Below are 22,999 nucleotides of genomic sequence, written 5' to 3'. Positions count from 1 at the left end.
AAATGTTCGAGAGAGAAATCATTGTTACTGTGCGACATGAACGCAGCATTTATTTGACAACACACAAAATTAAATAATAGAGCAGGTTGGACAAGTCCAGTGTTGCCTCATGTTAAATAAAGTGCTTTCTTTTTTTTTTTTAAGATTATTTAATAAGACATAACAATGAATATTACAGTGAAGGAGACATTTATTTTTCCTAACAGTTTGTTGCATAAATAAGAGTTAATGTAGCTGGACAGCAAAAACACTGCAGCAGATATTATTGCACCAACAAAAAAATAAATAAAAATAAAGTGACACGAAATGGCTGGATGCTTTTCCTTCAAGTTATCCAATCTAAAGCATTCCCACGATGGGATTACAGCAGAAAACAAACAACAACAAAAAACATAACACAAACACACACAGTGCAGTGAATATGGATGCACATAACGCACATTAACATGTTGAACTTCCGTTAATAATTTACAGTGAAATATACAGACACGCGTTCACCTGCATGTGAGCTTATTCTGGAAACCCGCACAACACCGACACATCCGGAGAACTCGGTTAAGCAGAGAGCTCTGCTCTTGTTTCTTAGTTCCTCCCATTTGTTTAGAAAATGTGAAGATTAAAGATTTAATTTGACTCGTCCAGAGTGTGAAAACGGGACAAAGACGAACATTTCCAAGCTGTCAGAGGAAGCCATGTCCAGGTTTCACCAGTTTATCCATACTTGGGATGTTTATTGATCAGGAGCATTTTTAGTGAAACGTCACCAAAAGTCAACAAAACAAAAACAGATGTGATGTTTTGCTGTCAAGATGTCTGGGTTTTTGAACCGAGATGACGTCAAGGAACTTGTTTTAAGAAGATATCGGGGACAAGTATGGAGGACAAACGTCACAAAACGTTGGTGCTCAGAGATTTTTCCAAAAAAAAAAAAAAAAAAAACTCGAACCAGACAAAAAAATTTCACTTATTCAGCTTAATATAGAAATTCATCAGTCAATTTCCAACCACAAAGGATGAAGCAAAGAAAAAATAATGTTCAAACAATAAAGAATGATGACATTGAGGATAAACTAAGGAGAGTTTAAGAGTTTGGGACAAGATGGCTAACAATGAGAAACCAAATGTTTTTTCCTCAGAAGGAAAGTTAGGGTTGATTTAACTAAGTCGATTCACTGGAAAGGAAAAAGAGTTAATCAATTATTGGTTGGACGACTAAAGATTCAGGACTACAGTTTTTCCAAGGGTGGAATACTTTACGAATGTGTGCAAAACTTTGACCTCGTCAAGTTTGATTGTCTGAGTTCATGCTCACGCAAAACAGAAGCTGGAAGCGTTTGTAAAAACAGCAGAGCGTTGGTGGTGAGCAGCTCGGCCGTGTTGGGCTGGACACCGGCATGCTTCGAGGCCAGATCAACGGCAATTCCTCATGGTGAAGGAATCTGCTTAAAATGAAAAGACCTTCACATTTAATCTGGCTCTCGGTCGTCACGGCTTGTGTGAATATTCACCTGCCTAATCCAGTGTAAGCCTTCGCTAAGAAACTGTTAATCTGCTTGCCTTTTTTTTTTTATTACTCCAGAAATCCTGCCTGTGCTCTCTGAGCCTCAGATAAGAACTCATTAGCAGCAGCCGCATGTCCGAACCTTCCCCCGCTTTAACGACAAAGCGCACCAAGGTCAGAAGGGCGCAGGTGGAGCCTGAACACCCGGAAAGTTCAATAAAATGTAGAAACTTTGAACAGGAAACTCTTTGTTTTCTGTAGCTCTTTCAAGGGGGAAAAAAAAAAGAAAAAAAAAATTGAAATCAGACAAAACATTTTGGAAACAAAAAGCTGTGATCTGTTTCTCCAAACCAGTGGAAGATGAAATTTGGGGAAAAAAAAAACAACCTGCCCAACCACCGGCGGGTTTTAATGCGTGTGTGTGATGATTCATTTAACAGGGAACAACAAAAGAAACACGAGGACGCGCTGCGATTCCACACGGATGCTGCTGCAGATCTGCGCTGCCATGGCAACAGGCTTTAACTGCTACACCTGGGCAGAAGCTGCTGTTGCACGGCTGCACTAAAAAAACAGATAAATAAAATAAATCATGCAGCGGGCGAGGTGCGAGGGAGGGAGGAGGACTAGAGAGGCGGTCAGAGTCACGAGGCGGGTGAGCGCTCCGCCATAATCATCTGTGCTTAGCCTGGAAACAAAACGACCAGGAAAAGAAAAAAAAATGCACCTGGCATTTCATCTCGGTTTGACAAAATACGACAAAACGTGCCAGCTTTTTGTTTTGTTTAATGCTTCCTGTTCTGAAAACAGGCTCGTATGTCCAATAAAGGTGGTCTCGATGTTGATGCTGAAACTCAGAGACGCAGATTCAGTTGACTTAAACATTTATCCTCTCTACATTCAGCAGAAGCGTGCACAAAGTTTGACCCGATGAGATCCAAACTTTGGATTGCTCTTTATGCTGACTGGATTTTGTTTGAATTTTTAAATCACGCATTAAAAAATGAAAATATTTTTGGCTTCGTGACATCGGTCTTTGAAAACAGCTGCGCTACAGTCGGTACTAGATTTGCGCAGCTAAATCAACTCAAAGAGACTCTTTTCTCTTTCAGTTAAAGTCTATGTGCAACTGCAATATGTCTAAATGTAATTTTAATATAATTGATAAATGATGCTGAAATTAGGTATCCATGTTGAAGACTCTCACTTGCGCTTAAAAATCTAAAACGGAGCCAAATTATTTTGCATTTATTACTTTATTCTGCAGATGCAAGGGCTACTGTATTTGTTTATTTTTAAGAAATCTGGGCTGTGAAAACTGGAGGTATTAATGCTATTTTTTTGGCATCGGGATCAATTACTTCATTGATTTCAGATTCTTCAGAGGAAAGTTTATTCTTTATCAACTTTTACTGTATTCATGAAAGGAGGGAAGAAAGGAAGAGACTCTTAGAGAAAACATTAAAAACTCGGATTTCTCTGGTGAGCTGGATGTGTAAAAGGTGTGAGAAAAAAAAAGTCAGATTTAAGGAGTTTATGATCTCAGAGAGAATGACCTCTAATTAGTTTCATTTATTCCCACCGGCCAAAAACCCAGGAAGTTTTCTTTCTCTCATTAAAGCCTTAAGCTAAAGGATGGAATCAACCAGTCGTATATAATAAAAAGTCATCGCTTTTCTGAAAAAATTCACCAGCATCTGTGACTTAAAGCGAAGCCAGCTTGCATATTTCTGCGTCCGTTTCTTTTTGTGTGTGTGTTGCATATTTTATTCCAGAGCAGTTTCAAGTGAAAGCAGGCAGAGCTGACAGAGAGTCGCCGATACGGATGACACGGGATCTTACTGGTGGGTTTGAGGCATCGGCGGAGCGAAAATGTCACTGGGTTCAAACTTCCTGAAGGAATCCGGGCGAGTGCATAGCTCCTCGACTTAGCAAAATGTTAAGAACGGTTCCGGAAACGTGTCCCGGTTTCAGATCGGCACCGTGGAAACGTGACATTCCGGCTGAAAGCTCAAATGTCAGGATTCGTTTGAGGAGCAAAAAAAAGATAACTAAAAAGAGATGTTGAAACAAACGGCAGCTCCTCTGCTGAATGTTAACCATAAAGCAACTCCTGTAAGGATTTAGAGCCTTCAGTTCAGAGCTTGGATCAAACGTTGCTTGGAGAAGAATTGAGAGCAAACACTTTAATAGAAATGTCACGGCACGGCCATAGTGCGAGAGAGAAAAAGATTCCAAAGTGGCGTTCTAAAGCGAAAAGGAAAAAAACAATCTCCACACTGCAAAAAAACATTAAATATCATCAAGTATTTTTGTCCAGTTTCTAGTGCAAATATTTTAGCTCGACTAAAATAAGACCAAACCAACTTACTGGTCACTTCAGACAGATAGCAACTTGTTTTAAGTCAATACTTCCTTGATATTAATAAAAACATAAATAAAAATACTAGTTCTATTGGAAGATTTTTTTCACTCATTTTTAAGCTTTGAAGATCTGCAAATAGAAAAAGTATTTTTCCATCAATATTAAGTATAGATTTTAAAAGAAGCTCTTAAAAGTCACGTTTAAGATAATACACTTGAAATTAAACAGAGCTAAGAGATTTGCACCAGAAACTAGACAAAGCAAAAAAAAAAAAACTTGCTAAGATTTTGCGTTTTTGCAGTGCAGCTTAACCGGATAGTCTGGAAGAAGGTTTTTCTGGAAGCAACAGCTAGACAAATCCAAACTCTTCCTTTAGGAAGGAAGATTTCCCTGCGAGAAGCTGGGGATTTAACCAAGAAGAAGAAGTTTGAGGCTCAAAAGCTTCAGAAGAAAAAGTATTTCCTCATGTCAAGGTTGTCTGAAAGAAGAGATGATAGACGGCGGGCAGAAGGACGAAGCGTTCTGCCTCTTCTGTGGTTGTGGATAAACAATTGAATCACATATTAAAAAAATAGAGAGTGTGTGTTGCTGAAGGTGAACTTAAGATATTAGATAGGTTTTCAGATCAAGAACTCCAGTGTTCGATGGAATGCAAACAAGGCCAAGTTTCACGTCGGAGACTTCATTTAAATTAGCGCGAGCACTTTTCCTCTCACAGAGGCTGGGCGTAGTCAGTCTGAATCTCATCAGAGGACCAATAAAGATTAGAATGTAAGCAGCAGCAGCAGCAACATGTGAAACGTCTCAGGTTAGACTTTAAATGACGTTCGGTTCCAGCGATCCGCTGTGAGACGACGGCGTCTTCCAAATCAAAGGCACAAATCCATGGTTTTTATCCGTGACGTCTTCCGAGATCCGGGTGGCATCACTCTTCCTAATGAAGTGCTTTTTTTGTTTAATCTTAGCTCAGAATATCAACATTAAGGATTCAGGACCGGTACAGTCAGTCAGTCGACGCGTTTGATCGCCCGCTGCCTCAGTAGCTCTTTGGTTTGGGGAGACGCGACGATCCGGAGCCGAAGGCTTTTGCCTTCAGCCCGGGAGAGTTGACACGATCCAACAGCTGCCTTGACGGCCTCGCCTTCGGGGATGCCGGCGCGGAGACGTTGGCAGCGTGAGACAGGAAGAGGCGGAGCTTAGAAGGGTGCAGAGGCATCAGGGACCTGGAAGTGGTCCCTCTCTTTTCCGTCTCTTCTTCCTCCCTCCCCGGCTTCCTCTGTGGGTTTCCATCGACCGTCGCTCTTGTTGGGGATGTGCAGGTGGCAGCGATTGGTTCAATAGATGGGGGGAGAGCGTCAGGGAGCATTTCAGCGTGGGCGGGGTTACCTGAAGGCGGCGCTTGGTTTGTCAGTGGTTCCTGGTCTTCCTGATGGGAGGAGTAAAGTACCTGTGACTGAAAACAAATAACAAAACAAAAAAAAACTGATTTTAGGTCTTCATCAGCTAACCTCTCGACGAACATTAAAGGTCGGTTGTGGACTGGGTTCTGAACTAACACAAACCTCCAGCTCTGTAACATCATTTATAAGGTGTTGGAGCTGAGTAGAGACGGATGGAGCTGTTCTGTCAGATGGACAATCGTTTCACACATCCACACTTTGATCAGAGAGTCAAACCGCTTCGATTCAGCCGCGTGTTTGCTTTCATCTGTTTGTGTGTGTGTGGGTCTGTGTGTACGGCTTGATTACAACATTGCACCGTTATTTAAATTTACTTGTTGGGTTTTGCTTGCCTACTGTTGTAGTTGCTGATTACTTTTCCTCTCACAGCTCAGCTCTCTGTGGTTATTGAGTAGAAAAGCAAATGACTTAAGTGTTTCTTGTTCAGAGCTAGGGGACTTGTGTCAGGCTGTCACAAAAATCGTTTTCAAAAAATACTGTTTAAAACGGTCACTTTCATGCGTGATGTCATTTTTCGAAGAACTCAGAACTAAAAGAAGCTGTTTTTACCTGAAGTGTTTTTATCTAACAGAGCACAGCTTTAACTCATGATAGTAACAGAACGTTTTAAACTGGAGTGAACACTGCTGCGACTGAATTATCAAACTAATTTTACCTATTTTCTGTATGTTTGTGCGTTGTTTATGCATCTCATATTGCTGGTTAATAACAATACATATAATAGAAACGTGATGATATCAACAGATAGTTCGTCTGATAAAAGGCTCAACATACAGAATTCACTGAACTCTAATTCAGAGCCTCACAGCATTCTGGGAGATGTAGGCAGAGCAAAAACTTTATCTGCTCAACCTCTCACGCGAGCATCACTCTCTCTCTCTCGCTCTTTGGTTACCTAACAACTATTTGTTGAGTAACTTGCGCAGCAGCAGTTTCAGGTTTTTCCACATAACAGCTTAAAAAAATAATAATAGTAAAAAAAAAAACAGCACTAAGTGACTAAAAGAAGAAAGATTACACTATTAGCTTGGTAGTATTTTAGACATTTCAATCAAAAAGCTAATCAATAATTATAAATAGACTGATATAAAATTCTTATGTGGCGATAGGGTTTTCAGGCATATCGTCCAATCATAATATCTTCTTTCATTAGTGATGTGTTCCCTCTACTTTAGTCACTTTACTTTAAGAAATCCATTTTTACGTTCACACTGTAATGTAGTCATGATTGATTGCTGTCGGTGAATCCTCATGTTAAAACTGTTTATCTAAAAATTGGAAAATGAAGAAAAATCTGATTAAATTTCTAGCTTTCTATCCTTTAATCTACTCCTGATGTTTAAGTTTGTTCAAGGAATGTACATTTAGACAGACAGAATTATTCTAAGTACTTTTCTTTGTCCATACCTATCAATAATTTGGAAGAAGAAAGCTTAGATTTCAGACTTTCCCAAAGTTTATAGTGGAAAAGTAGAGAAAGCTGTGGTAATTTCAGTCTAAAGTAGTTATGAAGACATATTTTGTAGAAAGACAGTTTCGACATATGTTCTGAAAAAACAAACAACACCTGGATGATACCAACAGTTCAAGGCAAGAAACTAAACATTGACTGGTAAACACCGACATCTGGTGGCTAGTAAAGTTACTGCAGCCTGTTGGTATCTGCATTTTCGACTCCATAAAACATGCATGAGCAGCTGGAGTGAATAAAAAGGACAGAATGTAAACTCAAAATCATGACGAGATACCTTAACACTTAATGGTGGTGACAAATGAAGAGTACTCTATTTTCTCTCTTCTCTTTCTGCTGCCAAGCCTTTCCAACCCTTTGAGTGTTCTGATGAGATACTAACATAATGTGCTGATCCACGCAAACTGCCCTCTTATGAGCCCCCCTGAGGCTCATCAGGGCTATAATATCTCGCCACATCGCATCATCACTAAAATCAACAATTAGAATCGTGACAATAATGGGTAAACATGAGCTTGTCGAGCTGAGCTGCAGGCAACGAACAGCTGTCAAACTCCTCAATTACCCTGGAAATTATTAGGACTGTAATGGAGTTCTGCAGAATTATGGCTTGCACACAGATGAGGAGAAACGCAGGGCACTCACAAATGAAGTGAAAAATGCTGATTATTGGGCAATTACTGCATGTAATGCTCTAGGCTTCTTTGGTCAATTAAAATAAGAGAGCAATCGAGACAGACAAGAGTTTTACTGTAAATAAAATGCATGTTGGAAAGAAAAGGTGCTTATTTTACCTTACAAGGGTGAGAGATTCAATGACTTAAATCTCAGTTTAGGTCAGAGAAAAGACAGAAGCTCACAAACTCCATCTCAGACTCAACACACCTCAAAGCGTCTTCTTTCCAAAAGTGGGTATGACTGCACCACTTAGAATTGCCAAGTTATATCTGGATGAAACAATAATTCTGGAAGCTCTCATATTAAGTTGCAATGCTTCATAGGAGTAGAGCAGGAACTCATGTGTTTGCCATTCTAGAACCAAACATGAGGACATTCGTACGCTAACAAAAGAGTGGTCCCAAACACAGGAGAGCAGACCTGGAACTCACTGGAGTGTTTACATGTTCAGCCTAACTTGGGACCACTGACAAGACAAGCTGCCGAGCAGAGAAGCTCAAATCCAGGAACAGAGGGCCGGTCAATGCACCCTTACATATGCAAAGCGGAAAGATCCATAGTCTTGTTGTAATGAGACCATTTGTCCTGACTGTGTGAATTCTTCGCTCTCATACTTGGAGTGTAATTTTATTCATTGGTGCCTTTTTGGACTTTGACGGATGGAAAGGAAATGGGAACATCCTGACAGTTCGTTTTATCTTGACATGAACAAGACTAAAGTTTGTTCCATTGTTGAGAAACTTCCACTGGAAAAGTATTCATCCTCTTGAGGACCATCCTTCAAGATCGATCCCAAAAGAATGCATTCCTTCTCCTCAGTAGGAATGATGGGGCAACGGATTTGTTCAAATCATAAAATATAAAAACTTGTATTCAAATTCAAATGATAGCAGCTGGGTCATCTAAGAACAGATAGTGTTTGAGTGCCAGAGTTGGATTTGTTGAGAAGGTTTGGGGTTTCCGAACTGTTGCAATATTGCTTTACAGAGGTGGATAAGACCGCCTTAACCAGTTCCTATGTTTTTAATGCTTTGATTGGTGCAAGGGGTTGACATGATTGCCTTCTCAGAAACGCTTTGAAGCAAAAACTCAAAGCTTTCTGAGAAACAGCTGAAATGCCCACAATATTTAAGTTAATCTGCACAGGGGCTTGAGAGAACTTAAGGGTTTTGTCTGATGTGAAGCAATCATATGCAGAGAGGCAACCATGTGTTCTCTGCAGCTTTCAGTAAGTCAACCATAAGTCTTTTTAAGACCGTTTGAAATTTAAGTCATAAAAATCCATAAACATATTGGATGGTTGAGACATTGTGTATTACGACCAAGCATAGCAAAACCTGTGAACTCAGCTGTGATTCCATGATCCCAACAGCAGCCAGTTACTGGGAATTTCAACTGCAAAGCAATGAAGAAGTTTTTTTTTCTTGCAACTAAAAAAAATTACATTAAGTAGTCCCACCACTACAAACCGTATACAAGGCCAACTTATATTTTTCTAAGAAATTTAAGGCTTTAATTTCAGACACATAAATTTAAGACTTTTAAGTCACTGTCTAAGTCAGTGACTTTAACTTTCTTCGGTTATGATTTGCAGCACCAGTTCAGGTTACATAATCCTCACAGATAGCTTGCTTTGTGGGAATCACCATGGAGAAATGGAAGGGCGAAAACTGAAAATGAGGAGACAGAGAAAGTTTGACTGCAAGACAAAGGAAAGTTGCTACTGTACCACGCTTTGTCACTGAAGTAAAGCACAAGATTTTCCACTCCTGAGCGAAAGCATGGAGAAGAGACACAGAGAGGACAGGAGGAGGAAAAGTTAGAGGGAAAAAAAGCTCAAAATAGTCAGATTTCACTGCAGTTTGAAGCAAAAGGAAGATTTCCTTTGTTAAAGAGGTCAGGACCAACAATCCTCCAGAATTTCTGAAGGTCTTTCAGTTTCTTTACGCTTTCATTTTTCATTCACTCTCAGTCTAGGATCTGTCTATTTTCTTTGTTTGTTAAGTTTTCTATTTCTGAAGTATAATTCATTCAGGTACTTAATGAGCCGGAGTTGTGGTGACAAGGACAATTTGGTATAAATCAAATTTTCAGAGAAATTGTTTTGAGCCAAATGTCACTTAGGTCAAAACTGAATCCTACTTCACTTGTCAAATCTCTAAAACTTGTCAAAATTAACAGATTGAAAAAGAAGGGTCTTTGCTCTAACGAGAAGATTTCCAAAGAGGTGTTAGGTGAAAACCCAAACGTTGACCCATCTCTCTTGGGTCTTGACAAGATTTCCTTTACTTAGATGCAGCTGATTTCTGTCAAAACTGTTGCATTCATGACTAGTTTTTCAAAATTTTCTGTACATTTTGAAACATTAAAGGCTAATTAGTGAACGTCTGGTGAAGTAGTCTGACAGTTTCGTGACTCACTCTTTCTAGCGAGGTGAGAGGGAATGCTTGGCTTGGGCCTTCCCTTGATAGGCCTGGAGCGCTGATACTGCCAGGGTGGAGAGAGGAAAGGGACAGGAGGAAACGCCTGAGACAGAGACGGGGACAAAGAGAGACGGAGAAGATGCTCATACTCCTTTTGGAGAAAAATAACGACAGGATAGACGAGGGGCGGGGTGTGGGAAAGAAGACAGCCCTCTCAGAAAGTTTCCCCCATAAGTAAAACATGGTGTTTAAAGTCAATAAGTCAAACGAGGAGTAAAAAAAAGCTGCAGGTAATGAAAGTGAGAGTTCAGAGCGAGGAGAATAAAAGATGCTTTCTGCCTGCACAGTATGTTTAAAAAAAGAAAAAGAAATAAAATCAGAAATTTATGAATCCAACAGCAAGAAAATTTCTAATAAAAAAAAAGATTTCTGAAAGTATAAAGTCTTTCAAAGGAAGAAGAAAAACAAAGTTTTTAACCCACAGAAGAGACTTAAAGATGTTTCCTGTGTGAACCTTCAAACCTGATTAGTTCAGATTATTCCATTCGATTTTCTGGATTTTTCTGTCTTGGACTAACAACAAACATTATTATAGGTTCCTTTTTGTGGATCAGCCTCGATTTCATCCAGATCCAGTTCAAGTGTGTGTGTATGTGTGTGTTCTCACAGTGTGTTCTCTCCACGGTGTCTGCGACGACACACACTCGCTTTTTGTCAGACTTGTCTGCGTTTGCTGCTCCATCCTTTCAGACGACCCCTGACAGCGACACCTGGTGGTCAGTGTGGGAACAGTCTGCACACACATACAAACTTCAGTCATACACAAAAAGACGACTAAAATATTTAATATTTATTAATGTCTAAAGTTCTTTTTTTAGAGACTCTATCCCTTTTTTAAACTAACTTTAACCTAAACTTCTGAGCAAAACTGAGAAAACCGAAGCTGCAGCAGCATCAAACTCACCAGTTGCATGGTTAGTTGTGCAATGGTCCGGTCTCGGCTCCTCAGTTCCTCCCGGAGCTGCTGTACCTCCTGCAGGAGCGCCTCCACCTACAGACAGGCGGAATGTTGAGCCGAGGGTTTATGGGAAATATAACACAGAAAACTAACAGGGCTGAACTTGCTGACCTGCGAGTCTGAACTGTGAGACAAGTCATTTGTTTCTGGACTTAGAGTGTCTGTGGTCAGAGTGTCGTCGTCCAAATCCTCCTCCTAAAAAAAAAAAGTGGAAATAAACATTAAATGCATAAAACCATGGCTAAATGAGAAACAAGATTAGGCTTAATGTTGCCTTGATTCATTCAATATGTTTTAAATGTATTTATTTAATACATATGTAATATATAAACTCTCAAGGCTCCGAGAGCTAAAGGTGAAGTTTTTTTACCCATACTTGGAAAATAAACAATGGATGATCTGATGTTTGCTGCAGACTTCCAAACTTAACATCTCTTTAGACAAACTATTGGTGTTGAAGAGCATTCCCTCTCACCTGCAGCAACAACCTCTGCAGGAACTCCAGCTGTGACCGGACTGCAGAGCAGTCCTCAGCGAGTTCCTCCACATCCAGAACCAGAGTCTGAGGAGCCGGCGAGCAGCAGGCCGACCTGCAGAGTTTTAACCAACAGAAGCAGGCAGTGTACAGAAGCAGGCAGAAAATATAAAGTGAAACTGTGATTTTAAGAGGATGGAGGAAAGAAAAACTGGTAGAGCAGGTCACCCTACCTGATTTTATCCTCCTTTGTTTCAGGGTCCTGGGAGAGTTTGTAGCACTGGATGTCACTGTGGACCGACCATATGACAGATTCAGAGTTAAAGAAGAAAAAAAAAGTAAATTAATGAAAAAACATTTTTAAAAAAAGTTAAGATTCCCAGCACGAATTCAGTTTAAAAATCCGCCTTCATCGACTTCTTAACTCATCGTCAAGGTCTGCAGAAGCCTTAGACATCTGAAGTGGTGTTTATACAGCTCTGAAAGTGCTCCAAAGGTGGAAATTGGCCTCGAGTCTAACCAGTGGCGTCAATGTGCTGAAAGCTTAAGCAGCCTTCACATACTGAGAATATTTAAACATGAGCAGAGTTCACCTCATCAAGCTGTGCGCTGTAAGATTTTCCTCTTTCCCCCCCACAGAAAAAAATAGGTTAAATCTCCACATCTCCCAGAAAGTTCTGCTGGATGTACAAGGATGTGGTGCCCTGGGCTGGAGCCAATTATTTTACTAATGCAAATTACAGTATGTTAATAGGTAGCCCTTCACATCAGCAGATATGGACTGATGCATTGTAAGTTTACTACTTCCGTTTGCCAATAAATAGTAACATTCTTTACAAAGAACTGGTTTTGCCAGAATACACCATATAATACAACAGCCATGAGTTTTATACAAAATTAAATGATTGCAAAACATCCATTCACTTAAAAGAAAATAAAAAGCTTTTGCTGCCCCCAAAAACTGTAGCCCTGGGCTACTGCCCCTGTAAGCCCAGCTCTCACAATCAATTTCAGTCAAAGTGACATCATTTCATATGTGTGCAAAATAAATAATGTTATTGATATTCTGCTAATGTTAAAAAAACACCACAATTTAGCAATTGGTTCCATTTAATGATGGAATTAAAATCACACTTGAAGAAGTTTGTTCATGCGATAAGTCATTGTTCTCCTGTCATCCACTTCATCTTTTCCAGCATCACAACATCCAGGTGGTTGGTCACATGACTTGTATGATGCAAAGGTTTTCCACTGCTGTTTTGCAAATTTCATCCTAGCACAAAACCTTTTTATTGAAAAACATGATTTTTTTTCCCCAAATTGGACTTTATTCAATTAAGAAAATTCTCATAAAGGGATATTTTTTTATGAATGCATTACTACTGTAGCTCTATTATATGCTAGAAATTGTAAGATGGTTTGATTTAACTATAAACAGTCTTAGAGAAACCAGTTGTCTTCTCACCTCTCAATGTCGTTGTCCTGTGTTCCCCAACAGAGTTGTCTTCTTCTCCACTGAGCCATGCTGGACAGCCCCTCTCCATCTGCAAGGTTCAGTGTCTTAGGCTCATTTTTAGCAGATGCAAAACAGGAAGTAACGCCAAGCATCCTTACACATCCTCATGAGGATTCTCTTCCTCAGAGAGAACAGCAGCAAACATATTTCTTTATCTGACTCTACATTATCTACATAAACATACCGCTATGTAGCGAGGAGTCCTCTGGGAAATCTACGTCCAGCATGAGGTCATCGTCAGCCAGATCACAAGAGTCCAGGTTGTTTAAGAGATCCTGCGGAGAAATACATCTTTATGGAAATGTCTGGATAGAGTGAAAGCATTAAACGTCAAGTTATAGAATCGCATGTAGGAAAGAAAAACAAGAAAAAATATTGTTGGATATTATTTGAGTCCATTCCAGCTACTCCGTTTTCTCTTTTTCTCCCCCACACTCAACCAGAATTGGAAGAGAACAATCCCAAAGAGCAACACTGACCCCTGGTGGTCACGACAGACACTCCACTGCAAATGCAGGTGTAAATTCAAACAGAAGACTTCATATTTCAACTGAGAGCTCGTTAAAGTCCTCAGATCGTTAACGGCCGGCGCTCATTAGGATCAAGCCCTGAGCTCATTAACACAGAGGACACACTGAGACAGCAGGCTCATTAACAGCCTTTCAGCATCACTCACCTGGTCCACCGGCTGAACTGAACTGAAGGTCGCAGCCCGGACCCAAGCCTGCTCATCCTCCTTCAGCTTATCTGAAACCTCAGCGCTTCATTTATCGGATCCAAATGCTTATCTCACGGAAACCGCAAAAGCAGTAAAGAGTTGATGTCGGGTGAATAATTATGAAATTAGACGAAACGCAGAGCTGATTCATTTTCTCAGCTGTGACATTAATCTGTTCAAAATGCTTATTTGATCAGGGAAAAAGATGTAAGTTTGAGAAATGGTCCTCCAGAAATGTTATTGTATTTTACATGATTGTAACACTGCTTCTTATCTGAAGATTTTAAGACATTTAAAAAATATGTATACAGGTAAGAACTCAGCTCTGTATGCTGCAAAAGAATAAGAAAAAAACTGAATCCTGCTGGGTTGTACTTCACAGAAGGGACACCAGAGGGAGCCAGTGAACGTTGTTTAGACCTTTTCAAACAGTGCTACAAATTTTATTGATGCACTGTTTAAACCTCAATAAGTTATGGTTCTTATGTGAAATCTAAGGCAATAAAATCAGCCAGACATAAAATTTTTATATTTGACTTCTGGTCCTTACGATGCTGTTGATGTCCGAGTCGAAGCTCCCTATGTGGTGGGTGGTGTTGCTGTTGGTGTGGATGGAGGCGGTTGTGGTGGCGCCCCCAAGAGGCTCCAGACCTTCCTCGTCCCACATGTAGGTACCCCCAGAGCCACAGCTGTCAGAGGGGGACAGGTCCAGAGAGGAGCCGCCCTGCGGAAGGGAAAATCTCAGGATCAGTTTGTACTGACGACAGTTTAATATCAACTGAAGCACTTGAGGATTGTTTTAGAAACTCTCTTTATTCTTCTTTTGGAGTCTTCTCCAAGAGCAGATTATTTCTTTCTGCAAACACTCAATCACATTACATGAGGTCCGATCTTTGTCTTGTCAGTCTTTTAAAATTTGACAGAAATTTTGTTTTTTTCTTTTTGAGACTCATTTCTAAACCTTTGTGGCAAATTCTAATCTAGTGTTCCTGATTTTCTTGCTGTGGACAATTATACCCTCATTGTTTCCACCACAAGCCGTTTCTCCGGCTGGCATTATACTCTTGAGTTTGTTTTGGTTGTAGCTACTTAGAATGCCCAGCTCTATAGTTCGCTTCCTGCTTTTGAAGAGATCTCTTGTCCGCTTACACCCATATTTGCATTCGAACCGCGCCACACCTGGCTTCAACCGAACCGAGAAGCAAGGTTTTTAGACAGACCAGGGTTTGCTTTTTGGTCCGCATCAGAGTTTAATTGTGCATTCACACCTCTGCAAACGAACCGGACTTTCTAGACCAGTGTTTCCCAACCCTTGTCCTCAAAGCACGCTGTCCTACATTTTATAGAGGTTTCTCTGCTTTAATGCGCCTGATTCAACTGATTACAATTCAAGAAACTCCTGTTAATCAGTCATCAACTGAAATCAGCTGGATTGAAGCTGAATCACTACCCTAAAGTTTTCTGCCGTTGCCGTTACATTACATTAAGGACGCACAATATTCGCTCTCGCACTACGAGCTAACAGCTGTGTGGGACAACGCCACGTCCACAGGCAGCTCTGAGGCAAATAATTTCTACAGGTTAAGAAGTGAAACGTTTGCTGAAACAGGCTTTTGTGAAATTAAAACTATTCTTCCTGTGATTCCACATGCTGCTCCGCTCATGTTTGAAAAGAATTCAAAGCAGGAACCACATGAAGCGTTTTGGTCCAGATGTCCAATGGACTTGGTGGGATGGTTGAAAAGGCGCAGCTTGCTGATGGGAGTGTTTAAGAGTCCAAACAATGAACTGATGAGTTCACCTATCTTTGCTTTGGGTGGGGTCAAACTGCACCTGCAGCATCTACAGAGTGCAAAAAAAGCCATGTTTGTTTTGGATTCTTAATTCTGAGCTGTGCAGCATAAATACAGATACCTAGATGGAAATCTGGAGCAAGATGTTCAGTTATGTCACTGCACATTTTCAACTTCTTATGCTTTATTTCAGGAAAATGGCTTCAGTTGCTCGGGTTCAGCAAATTGATCATAAAAATCAATGAATCAATGATCTCTAACAGTATAGTTAATCTGGGTTTAAATGCCTTTGGAGTATTTTTCACCCATATATTTTAATCAAAACAAAATTGGAAACAGAAGTATTGTTTAAGGTTTTGTCTGCACCAGTTACAGATAATGTACCTGTTCATGATAGTCAGGCTGACTTGCCTTTCTCCGACGGGCAAGTTGGTTAAATCGGTGCTCGTCTTTATCACCTGGACACAAAAGCAACTTTTCTTTTAGTTGGAATAATTAAAGTATTTAGCTGACGTTAACAGCAACTTTTTTTAAAATTCACCTCTGATGGAGGTCCAGTCCAGACTATCGTCTAGGAAGCACAGTCCTGTTGTCTTGGCGACCTTGCTAACGGCGTCCTTGTCATCGTCCAGCCTGGTGCATGACTGGTCGAGTCCAGAGTCATCCTCTTCGTTTTTGGATGAAAGCAGTAAGATGCCAACCCCTCCGTTTCCTGAAAACAAAAAATATTAAAAAGGCAAAATGTAAAGGAGATCGGTCACACAGAGAGTCCAGTTCTGATTTTAAACACAGAGGATTTTTCATGTAATGTCACATTACTCATATTAACAAATCACCAATTGACACATTTTCTTTGTTATGTAGCTTCTATGCTATTGTTTACAACAAAACATTTAAAGAGGGTCTCACCGAGGTTGTCAAAGTCATCCATGTATTCCTGGCTGATGTCATTCCTGTCCAGGGAGGAAGTGGAGGACAGGGACATGTCCTCAAGCGTCTCACCAACAATCGATCCCATTCCCTGGGACGCAAGGTCGTCAGAAAGCTGCTCCATCTCTGCAGCGTCTGGAGTGTTTTCTGCAGACGGATCAGATACAGAGATGAAACCAGACCAGAATGAGATCAGAGTCTTCAAATCCCAAAATGACAATCATTTTAAGAAAAAATAAGAAAGATAAAACGAAGGGGAACCTGGGCTGTTTTCGGTAGATGAAGGCGTCTCCACAGAGTTCTTTCGTCTTGTTGGTCCTCTGTTTACTCCCTGTTCACTTCTGCACATGTCTGTTCCTTTTGCTCGTAGGGGTCTGGACTGCTTGACGAGCGACGGGCGGGATAGCTTGTAGCTGATGCCGCTGGACCTGGAGGTCGGACCCGGTAAGAGGGGCTTTCTTAGGGCTGTCTGGGGCAGCTGGGAGGGGGCACCGCCAGCCACCCTGCCTGAAGCGGCTCTGCTCACAGGCGATTTCAACAAGCTGCTTCTAGGAGGAGCCTGCGAGGTGGTGGCGGGGGGAACCCGTTGGGCGGCCCTGGTGGTGGAGAAGGGGCGAGACATGTGAGGAGAGGTGGCGGTCTGGGTGAGGGTGGGGGAGGCCTGCTGTCGGACCTGCGTGAGGCTCCGGGAGCGGAAGCGGTCGCTTTCAGTCAGCCGCGCGGAAGCGGCGCAGCCCAGGTTGTCGCTGGAATGGGAGCGGCTAGCTGTTGGCTTTTTTAGGAGCGGGGATCCCGATCGAGACGCAGGGCCCGAGCCGGGCTTCGAACCCGTCAGGCGAACAAAACTTTGAGGCGGCCTCAGAGAAGCGATCGCCTTCGTCCCTGCTTTGGATCCAGGACTTGTGTTCACACTCTGCTTGGACAGTACAGAAGAGTTCGGAGCCAGTTTGCAACCTCCTGATCCATTTTTAGAAATGGGAAGAGCTCTGGGGCTGGATTGTGGAGACGGGGATGATGATGACGAGGAATACTGTGTAAGCTGGCCACGCCCTTTCGCGGCGGTGGATGTGGTGTGTTTTCTGGCATCGTTCTGGTAGAAATACGGCTGGCAGTTGCTACGATTCTGGACAGCGTTCCCACCTTTCCCTCTCTTGCACTCAGCCTCTCCGTCCATTATCTCATCACCATCAGCTGCGTTTTCCTTCCTCCACTTCGCGGAAAATGAACACGGCACTCGGATGAATCCGTTCTGCTTTGCAGAGGACGGGGTCATGGATACACCCGCCGGTCCGGGATGGTGGTAGAATCCGTTGGTGAGGCGAGTTCTGCCAGCGGCGGTCGCAGCTGCGCCGGATGGAGCCGTCGCTGCAGGAGCCGTCTGGGACCGGGGCCGGGAGCTGAACTTCGGCAGCCTGGAAACCATGGTGGGCATGGTGGGCGGGTCAACAAGAGGTGGGGCTGACATCAGACTCCGCCCACTTCACCATGGAGAGTCAGGAGAGCTGAACAGGGAGCAGAGACGTGATAAGAGGCACAGACCGTGTACTTTCCAATGATAACTGTTATTATATATGCATATGTTGTTGTGGTTTCTCAGTTTTTTTTCTTTCTCCACCTTTAGAGGCAGACTTCTATCTCACTCTTTCCCTTTAAAACTATTCCCCATCTTTCTTCCTCTCTTTTCTTTTCATTTTTTTTTACATCCCCATGACCCTTACATTTGAAATGAACCCAAAGTAATTTCTAATAAAGTTTCCAGCCGTAATGTTCCGCTTGTGAAAGTAAAGCTGTTGTGTGTCACCTTGACATTCAGAAAGCATTTCTGAGTGCCACACTGCTGGACCGAAAACATAAAAAATAAAAAATAAACAAAAAAGTAAGCAAAGCCAACAGAAAGAACAAAATACAATTGGAAAAAATTTATTTTGATACATAATTTTTGCAATAAACCCCATTTTTAGTCTGCGAGTGAGAACAATGAATCATACAAAAATAATAATTCTCATAAAATGTCTGTAATAAAGAAATTAGAGTATTTGAACATGATGTTTCTGTCCACTTTACATATAGCAATTTCAGAAAAATTAGGAAAAATCTCAAATTTCCTTTGACAGCTGACAGATAAGGAATTGATCTTCTTCAATGGTTCTTATTCTCAGCAACAACAGCCACGTCAAAGTACACTCCAGTCTAGCTTTAATCCTGTTTAATGCGGGAGTCGGAAATTTTACTGCTGACTTTAGAGTCAGCAGCCCTGAGAGAACGGAAAAATTCAAAGGGTCCTGTCAGTGATTAACACCTGAAACATGTGGCAGCCGAGTCCATGCTTGCGTGTGTTAACGTGGCTTCAAGCGAGATAATACCTTTAAGTGCCACACCCACAATAAAAATGCTGAGGAATTGCTGCTCCTGCAAATGGAAGGCAGAACACTAATAACACATGAATGTTTCTGACACACCTACAGCACCCTTACAGTGAGTTTCTCTCTCCCCCTCTTTCTATTTTTTTATAATTTTTTTCTCCGAAGAGTTTATGCAAGAGTTTATGCAGTGCTCGTAGGCAGTAGGCAGACAGGAAAGAGGGCGAGGAGAAGGGGGAAGACATGCGGCAAAGGTCGTCGGGACCCGGAGTCGAACTCGCGACGACCACGTCGAGGACTGAGGCCTCCAAACGTGGGGCGTGCAAACCCCCTGCACCACTACGCCCCCTCTTTCATGCACACACAGACACACCGCCCAAGGCAAGAAATGTAAAAACAGTTCCTGAGACAAACTCACAAAAAAGATCAGCGATTAAATAACCAGGAAAATGACAGCTGTCTGGTTTATAATGTTAAATGACAATTAACAATATGACAATAATAATGCAAGTAACAAACTGTGATGCCATTTTTTCCCCTGATTATTTTAGAGGAAGAATGGTACATACTGTATATTTCAAAAAGCATGTATGTACCAAATAAAACAAAAATGTGAAGTGAAAATGCTCTTATTTCTCAAATGTTTCCTTCAAATATCTTAGAAGGTATGCAATTATATTTCCTGACAGTTACTGCTCATTTCTATTGATAACAGAGCTGCTTTAAAGAGTACAGCCACAAATAAAGTGGAGGTTTAAACGTTAAACTGATCATCACATCTGCAGGGTTAGTCCCAAACTAAAACGGGAAAGTTATTTTGGGTGTCAACATGCAAATTGCTCAGAAAGAAAAAGGTCTGTCTTCTTTGTTTATATATAGACTGTATGGCGTCTACCTTATAAACACTGCAAACTGCAAACATTGACTAGTGTGTGTCTTCCTACATACAACATTTAATTTATTTTAAATTGCATTTTACATCTTTTTTCATACCCTATGGGGCTGTGCAAGCCACCAATATTCAATCCACGTTATCAGTTATACACCACAGTTATGTCTGTGATTTGCTCGTTTCTGTTAATTTTGGAGACAGGAAATTTAGCTGTATTTTATATCTGTGACATAAACCTTTTTTCTGTCCATCTGCAGAAGGCTTCATTCAGCTGGCTAACATTTATGACCAACCGGCTTGAGCGACGGACAAAATTTGGTGGACTCCATCTCCCATTTATTTGCACATATACAAAACAGACAATTAGCAGGAAACTAACACTGAAAGCAGCTCGTTAAAAAAGCAGTGGCTGAGGTCTGTAACACCAGGAGTTTATTGGCTTCGGCTCAAAGCTGCTTTTATGGACAATAAAGAAGAAATAAAAGTCTAAGATGGCGTCACAGGCCTGTTTCATCCTCCTTTCATCACATTCGCTTAGACAAATCCCAGTCACATCCAGTGACAACACAGCATTAAAGTTGGATAACCCTTTTGAAAAGGATCGTCACTTCTTCTGCATAAAGAGACTTTCCTCATATTTGACATTTTACAAGAACTAATTTTGCTGGACAATAAATTACTGTGACAGACAACAACATGGTAGTTTTGAGACCATTTTAAATATTGATAATGCCTTTATAATCCAAGACTAGTCAACTTTGATTTTGTAAAGAACACTTAAAATTAAAACTGGAAGATATTTTAAATATTCAAAATAAAACACGACAACCAAAATCATAAAATGAAAAGGAAATAAAAACCACTTGCAACTGAAAACATAAAACAAACTGGATCATGAGATCTTTATGCATAACTCTGCCCTTAAAAAATATATTTTTTATATCACAAGAGAAATGATAGTACTCGTTTCATTCTGTTATGCGATTAGTTGCTTCATTGTGATAATTAAGCAACTAATTGTCGCGATTAAGCAATTGTGACAGATTTAATGCTGTTTTGCTGGTATATTCGCTCATGACTTCATTCAATTTGGATTAGAAACAAGCAAACATGAAAAGTTGTCCTTGTGTTTTTGATATATTCTTCAGTTCCACACACCAGGACCGATAATTCCTCTATAATTTAGCCAGGAATTTCTCTCTGAAGCATTAAAAAAAAAAAAAAAAAAAAAAGGTCAAATATGCCACGCAGGAACACTTTTTGTTCTTGATCCGACTCCAAAAGTCGTCATGGATACAGCACAACATCACCCTGCCGCCCTGCAGCCTCAGCACATGGCGTCTTCATTTAAACTAGAACATAAAACAGCAATTATAACTAGAAGCCTCCGCAGCTTTTTCCTCACCCGGAGCCACCAGGCTACGCATCACAAGCTTCTTCGTACCCGAAAGGAAACAGCTGAGGAGCTTGTGATTTTATTGTGAGACGATGACTTGGTTTTTTTATTTCTTTTTTTCTTTTCCAACCCTCTGAAGGTCATGATGTAAGGTTACACAAACAGTCCAGAATAAAGGCAGAGGCTCCTCCATGTGTCAGATAACAGACTCTGATGATCATTAGGCGATGAGCAGCATCAGCCCTCGACCGCTTCCATCCTGCAGTGAAAAAAAGAGGAAGCTGAGCTGCAGTAATCGGCTGACTCATGACTTCCCTGCTGCTGCGTCACCATCACACGGAGGCAATGCTTCAAGACTCACCAAAACCGCCACAGAGACACAATCGGCAGCAGAAACAACAAACATGGAGTCCAAAACTGCTGCTTTTCAATATTTCACTTCCATCACAAACTGAAAAAACGTTAGAGAATAGCATGGTTGAAAGCAACTGAGCTTCTTTTCCAAGCTGGTTCTGATACTAATGATTCCCTCCAGAACATTAAGCTGCAGCAAGTTCCTTCGCTTCAAACATGCATTCAGTTACAAATGTTAAAAGTTCTCTTTCGGCAGTATGCTTCAAAATGTTTTGGGTTTCGTTCCACAAGCTTTTCAGTGGTTTGCTGGAATTCAGGCCCATTTCTCCTGACAGAACCGGTATGATAAAGACAGATCTGTTGGACGCCTCGCTTGCCTTTTGTTCGATCTCCCTTTTTAATTCAGATATTTTACAGGCATTTTGTGCTATGTTGTTTTACATGTAAAGTGTTTTGGGCCTTTTGATGTCAGAACAATGCCTATATAGAGACAAGGCACTGGTTTAAGTTGTAGCTGGTTATGTCTGAAAGACAGTTCAATGTTTCCAGCACTGGAGGAAAAGAATGTGTGTCTTTGGGGTGTGTGTGTGTGATGAGGTGCACTGCAGCAGACTCTACTGTGAAGGACACACAGGAGGAATGGAGAGAAGAATGAGGTCATGACTCAGTGATAATGAGATGCTGCATCTGTCTCCTTTCTCTGCATGCCTCTGTGGTTCCTCTGCGCTTATTAATCATCATTCTTTTTTTTTTTTTTTTTTTTTTTGTGTGTGTGTGGGTGTGTGTGTCTGTGTGTGAATCTCTTGAGGCTAAGCAGCAGTTTTAGAGAGACTTTCTGGATAAGCCTACCTTACTATTTTGATTCAAATTTTTATTCTTTTAAAGCATCGTTAATTTTTTTTTTTTTAAACGCATCAGCAATCTGTTTTGCTCATCATCTGACATCGTCCCTGCATAAATCATGATGGTTACAGATAGGGCAGTGGTTTCATCAGATCATGATGAAGTTGTTATTTGATTATTGTTTTGTGTAATTTCACATCTACAAATAGTTTCTCCTGTCTTCCTGTGACCTGTGCAAAGCCCACTCACGCCTGCAAACAGGAGAACACATATGCAGCACCACAGGGCTTAAAAGGCATTGTCGACTCTAACACGGGAGTTTATATGACTTTATTGAGTCACGCATAAAGTCTGATTTCAAAGTGGAGACAAAGATCACCTATGATGAAAAGTTTTTTTTATAGCTTCCATTCAGCGCTGGTTTCCCAACTGTGGATAAAAATAGCAATAAAATCACAGCTACTCAAACTCTGCTACAACAAAGCAACTCAGAGGGGATTAAAGCATTGTTAGACGTATGCCAAGAAAACAACTGGTGACACAAGCAGCAGATTTCAGATTTTCCCAGTTAAACTGACAACACTCTGAGGACACCGTTACTGGATGGTGATTCAAGTTTAGCTGTTTTGAGTGTCAGAGAGGCGTTTGAAAAAAAAGCAGTCCAAGGAAGCACAGAGATGTAAAACAGACAGAAAGAGATCAAGGCTTTCAGCAGATAATAGGAAGGCAGCTTTCAATCTTCATCTGTCAGGTTTTCAGGAAGTATTGGGCATCTTTTGGAAACCTAAGTTAAGGTGAAGATCTGC

At 41.1% G+C, this 22,999-nt stretch overlaps 1 protein-coding gene across 1 annotated transcript in view; it reads right to left on the bottom strand.

The window, feature by feature from the left end:
- Positions 1-2,233: 2,233 nt before the first annotated feature.
- ccser2b (coiled-coil serine-rich protein 2b) overlaps positions 2,234-22,999 on the bottom strand; it is a 28,821-nt gene continuing 8,055 nt past the window's right edge. Inside the window, exons 2-14 of the mRNA XM_055042764.1 lie at positions 16,610-17,850; positions 16,328-16,495; positions 15,960-16,130; positions 15,803-15,876; positions 14,176-14,349; positions 13,092-13,182; positions 12,857-12,935; positions 11,625-11,681; positions 11,392-11,506; positions 11,028-11,111; positions 10,863-10,949; positions 10,566-10,691; positions 2,234-5,319 (exon numbers count right to left, since the gene is read on the bottom strand). Of these exons, the coding sequence (XP_054898739.1) occupies positions 4,903-5,319; positions 10,566-10,691; positions 10,863-10,949; positions 11,028-11,111; positions 11,392-11,506; positions 11,625-11,681; positions 12,857-12,935; positions 13,092-13,182; positions 14,176-14,349; positions 15,803-15,876; positions 15,960-16,130; positions 16,328-16,495; positions 16,610-17,813 (2,847 nt within the window). The 5' untranslated portion in view covers positions 17,814-17,850 and the 3' untranslated portion in view covers positions 2,234-4,902. The remainder of the gene's footprint in view (positions 5,320-10,565; positions 10,692-10,862; positions 10,950-11,027; positions 11,112-11,391; positions 11,507-11,624; positions 11,682-12,856; positions 12,936-13,091; positions 13,183-14,175; positions 14,350-15,802; positions 15,877-15,959; positions 16,131-16,327; positions 16,496-16,609; positions 17,851-22,999) is intronic.

This window comes from Poeciliopsis prolifica, unplaced genomic scaffold, assembly GCF_027474105.1.
Source record: "Poeciliopsis prolifica strain line A6 unplaced genomic scaffold, Auburn_PproV2 SCAFFOLD018, whole genome shotgun sequence".
NCBI lineage: Eukaryota > Metazoa > Chordata > Actinopteri > Cyprinodontiformes > Poeciliidae > Poeciliopsis > Poeciliopsis prolifica.
The sequence above is the reverse complement of the archived record's forward strand: the minus strand, read 5'-3'. Positions and strand labels throughout refer to the sequence as shown.